Source organism: Electrophorus electricus, chromosome 7, assembly GCF_013358815.1.
Source record: "Electrophorus electricus isolate fEleEle1 chromosome 7, fEleEle1.pri, whole genome shotgun sequence".
Lineage (NCBI taxonomy): Eukaryota > Metazoa > Chordata > Actinopteri > Gymnotiformes > Gymnotidae > Electrophorus > Electrophorus electricus.
Genome location: NC_049541.1, coordinates 5,197,876 through 5,202,952, shown reverse-complemented (window position 1 = coordinate 5,202,952; position 5,077 = coordinate 5,197,876). Strand labels below are relative to the sequence as shown.

Below are 5,077 nucleotides of genomic sequence, written 5' to 3'. Positions count from 1 at the left end.
GCCTCTCTCTCTCTGTCTGTCTGTCTCTCTCTCTCTCTCTCTCTCTCTCTCTCTCTCTGTATATATATATATATATATATATATATATATATATATATATATATATATATATATATATATATATATATATATATATATTCTGATTATAAGTCAAGTACCTTATCCACTGATCCACTGAGTTACCACTGCCCAGCACTTTATAAGAGATCTTTTCCATTAAAAGGGCTTGTACTTTTGGTCAGCATTTGACATACAACAAATGGCCCTTGTGTTTTAGGTACAATGTCTGCCCCTGAACTGCTGAAATATGTTTGGCTATTGTATGTTTTTATCAACAATTTTGTCTTACATTTGATATGGATTAAACTATTTTACATATTGTTTCACTTATAAATATCTCAGCAGATAATCTTCCATTTTTGTTTGATTTCTGAGTCATTTATGCTTTTCAGGTCACATCCTCTTTCTATTCTATTAATTTCCTTCTCTTTCTGGGAATGTGTGAGGGGAGGGGAGCTTTTTGTTGAAAAAAACATTTTACTAAAAATGAAGAATTTGCTATTTCCTGAATTTAGCTGGACACAGTAAAACTAAAATGGTGGTGTGAAGTGAAGGCAGGTAGTTATAGAGAAGAAGAGGAGCAGAATGTATGTTACACAAACCACAAGGTCACAACCACTGAGCTGTTGGAGACATGGCCACAGCATAGTAAGTAAGTAATGTTGTACATCATTGGTGGCTGTACACATTAGTGGCTGCACATAACAAGCAATTTAAGTGAATAAGTTTTAACAAGTTAGATTTTTATCTATAATGCATTTTTTTTCAGGTGATGGCCTGTGCAGAAATGATTGTTACAAATGTGTTGCTAATTCACTTGATTAGTTCAATACACTTTTTAAATGTATTCACTTATTTATTCATTTACTTAGAACAAGTTTAATGAGATGTAGCCTGTAAGAGACTGATCATTTCACAGAAAGAGAGAGAGAGAGAGAGAGAGAGAGAGACAGAGAGAGAGAATTTAACAGTAGTGTTCAATTGTTAAGAAAAAAGGCGTATTACTATTGCTAAAAGATGGTGAGATTAACTGATGACATCCTGTCTGATGTCATCCTGAAGTCAAAGAATGGATAGTTCAGAGAAAGAAGGTGCTCTACACTCTGTGATGGTACTAAAGTGCATCTTTGCTCTCTCCATTTTGGTCTCAAATACAGGCAAAAAAAAAAAAATCTTCGGCCTTACAGGGTTAGAATGTTTGATAATCTGTCATTTTAGAAGTTGGAATTAGCAAGCATCGACTGAAGTGAATATTGCTAGTGTGCTCGTCTGTGTTATGAAACATGAAACAGTAGTCTGTGTGCTGTTATTAATGGTTTGAACAAAATTTTAAAATAAATTTATTTTCTACTTGCTAGATGAGTATTGAAGGCATTGTTGTAAACACATGGCAAAGATTGTGAGTTTAGCATTTATCATAAGGAACAGTGGCAGAATACTATAATACATTCATCACACACTTTATTCGGAACACTTGATTTATTAGAAGCATCATGTAGGCGTGTAGTTTGAGACTATAGGCAGATTATTCACTATAGGCAGGAACAATTAATGTTGGCCATCCTCTGTTATTGATGGGTCATGACTGAACCTCTCTAAACACAGCAATGATATTGATAAAAACACCAAAAACCATAAAACACAATCAACTGATGTCTGGTAAACATGTATGAGCACAACACCCACAACCATGATACCACCACGTCAGTGATAAATGCTTTTGGATGGTCCACAAATGTAATAATATCGGCTTAAGCAAGGATTCTGTGGTCAGTACCTGGACAGTCATTACTGTGATAGATGATGGCTAATGGATTGTACATGTCAACAGATCTGAAACCATAGCAAGCCTTCAGAAACTCTTAAAGTGTACCTGCACTTTCCAGAATTCAGATCTCATAACACCAGTCTCACTCTCAGTTATTTGGTCATTAGAAAGTATTAAAGTATTCTACTGCTTCATGGTTGTACTATTTGCTTTAATTTGTTTTCTTTGAAAAGTAACACCAGTAAAAATATTTTAACAGTAGTTTATACTGAGAGTAAAGTTTTGGCTAGTTCTAGTACTTTAAAATAAAAGAGAATACACTTTTCTTCTTTATGTAAACTTTTAAGATGTTGCTCACTGGATGTTCCTTTTTCTTTTATCTGAATAGGTGTAGCTGTGTTCTTTAATTAATTTTCTGAATGTAATGAAGATTCATCTCTTTCCCACTGCTCCATATAGTTAGCTTTCGCTTATAGCATCAGCTTTACTTTGTCATTAAGGCATTTTGCAACATGTGGAAACAGATGCTGATTGGCATTTTATTTTCATATTATAACTACTAGGCAATTTGCTCCACTTATGCACATTGGTAATTAACTTACAGAAAGTCATCACATCCTAACCAATCTGCAATTATCTTTGCAATTCTTTACAGTGTCCCATGACGAGTTAAGGCTTATTGGCACTTCAGTTCAAATGGAAGTACAGGACCATGAATCTAAACTTGAGGACTTCATATGGAACTTTAGCAAAACAAAAAATGTGATAAAATATTATAATGACAATAAAAAAATTAAAGTAAACCCCTCCTTTGAAGGAAGAGTAGAGTTCAATATTGAAACCTACAGTCTGACACTGATGAACTTGCAGAAGAGTGACAGTGGACAGTATGAAGCACAAACATCTGATTTCAAGGACAAGACAGTTGCTATGTACAATCTCTCTGTGTTGGGTAAGTTTTACAGGATGGTAAACAGCAGGAGAAGTACAATTACTGATATAACATTATGATGCTTCATTTCTCTTTTCTTTAATTAACCAGGTATATAGAGTAAATCCACTGAGATGTAAAGCAACTTGAACGTTAAAGGAATTTAGAGGCCACAGAAAATTTAAAGTGATTATCAAAGCTGCATGGATTGTTGACAATGTAGTCATCACTGTAGTAGACAGGAAGGCAATAACAAGTAATGAGAAAGAGGTGACCAAATGTAAATTATGATCACTCTAACAGATTTAGTAGTGTCTTGTGTAAATATTTAGACTAGCACTACATGACTAATGATGCAAAAACGTCTGTCTCTGTGTGTTTCTACCACAGATCCAGTGGACTCTCCTGTCCTTACTATTGTTCCTGACCAACAAATTGGTGATCCCTGTAATATAAATCTCACCTGTAAAGGTCATGGCCTCTCAGTCTCCTCTAGCTGTTTTAATGAAAACTGTGAGGAGAAAGAAATGACATCACCCGAAGGTACCTTTTCCTGTCTGTCATAGACAGCAGCTCAATCATCTGCAACATTAGAAACCCAGTCAGCTGGAACATGAGTGTCATGGAGATGAAAGACATCTGTCATCCTGAAGGTGCAAGCATAAACATGCACACACACACACACACACACACAGACACAGACGCAGACACACACACACACACACACACACACACACACACACAATTATCTGTTTGAAATTATATAATTCAATTTTAATTGTCACACAATTTAAGTAATCAAGTATCAGTCCCTTACGTACCCTCTCCGTGTGGTGATCAGACTGAAGACGCTGTCTGTGATGCTGTAGCCAGTCAGATGAGGCACAGCGCCTCCTAATGGTGCAGTGTGACACCACAATCTTTGTAACACTTAAGTAGGTAAATGTTTGAAGAATATTTAATAATTGATGTCATTTGAAAGAGTACATTTATAAAAAAAAAAAAAAAAGAAGAAAAAATCTGTCCTTCTGAAGGCACACACACAGATACAAAACAGATACAAAACACTCTCCCACCCATAAAATGTAATTGACCCATAAAATGTTATTATCGTTGAGGGGCATTTGGCTATGGAGGTCATTTTAGTTTAGGCCTAATTTGCTGTGAGGTAGTTATGGTTGAAGGCTTTTAGGCTGATGGGGTAGTTGTTGAGAGGTTATTTAGCTGTGGGGGTAGTTGTTGAGGGCAACTTGGCTGATGGGGTAGTGTTGTGGGACTGAGGGCTGATTGGCTATAGGGTATTTGCGTTTGAGGGGTATTTAGTGTTGGAGTAGTTGTGATTTAAAACACAATTATGGAGGAGTTATTGGGGGCAGTTAAGCTGATGGGGTAGTTGGTCAGGACTGTGGGGACAATATGGATTGTGGGGTTATTTAGCTATTTAGAATATGTCCACTAAATAACCTCAAACTACCCCACAACAAATTACATTTCATATTTAAACAGTGTTTAACATCATTTAAATGTATTAATAAGGTTAACACTGCTGAACAGCCTTTTACTTACATTTATCTGACACTTTTATTCAAAGTGACTTATAATTATGACTGAGTACAACTGGAGAAATTAAGGGTTAACTGCAGTAGTGGGTCTTGTGTCAAGTTGCTGTGTACACTCTCTCTGCGTTGGGTAAGTTTTACAACATGGCAAACAGCATTAGAAATACAATTACTGATACAACACTGTTATTGTCATCAGTTATGATGCAATATGTTTCTCTCTTCTTTATTTAATCATGTACATACATTAAATCCACTGAGATCTAAAGCGACTTGTACTTTAAAGGAATGTAGAGGCCACAGATCATTTAAAATGATTATGAAAGTTGTATGGATTGTTGACAGTGTAGTCATTTTTGAGGTCAGAGGTCAGTGCTACCTGAGATATATACATGAAGCCAGACAATAACAAGTCATGTGTATGTGGGTGTGTGTATGGTTCTCCACCACAGATCCAGTGGAGACTCCTGTCCTTACTACTGTTCCTGACTAGCAAAGCAGTGATCCCTGTAATATAACTCACCTGTAAAGGTCATGGCCTCTCAATCATCTCTAGCTGTTTTAATGAAAACTGTGGAGAAAGAAGGTATCCCCATTTTCCTGTCTGTCAGAGAGAGACAGGTCAGTCATCTGCAACAAAAGCAACACAGTCAACTGGAACATGAGTGCCATGGAGATGAAAGACCTTAAACAACTCTGTCATCCCATAGGTGCAAGCATACACACACACACACACACACACACACACACACACACATA

At 36.3% G+C, this 5,077-nt stretch overlaps 1 protein-coding gene across 1 annotated transcript; it reads left to right on the top strand.

Annotated features, from left to right (window-relative positions):
* Positions 1-624: 624 nt before the first annotated feature.
* LOC113569240 (SLAM family member 9) lies at positions 625-4,811 on the top strand. Its single transcript, XM_035528107.1, is given in 5 exon segments — positions 625-712; positions 2,484-2,780; positions 3,150-3,320; positions 3,323-3,412; positions 4,771-4,811. Coding segments are annotated over 5 exon segments (666 nt in total). The 5' UTR covers positions 625-645.
* The last annotated feature ends 266 nt before the right edge of the window (positions 4,812-5,077 follow it).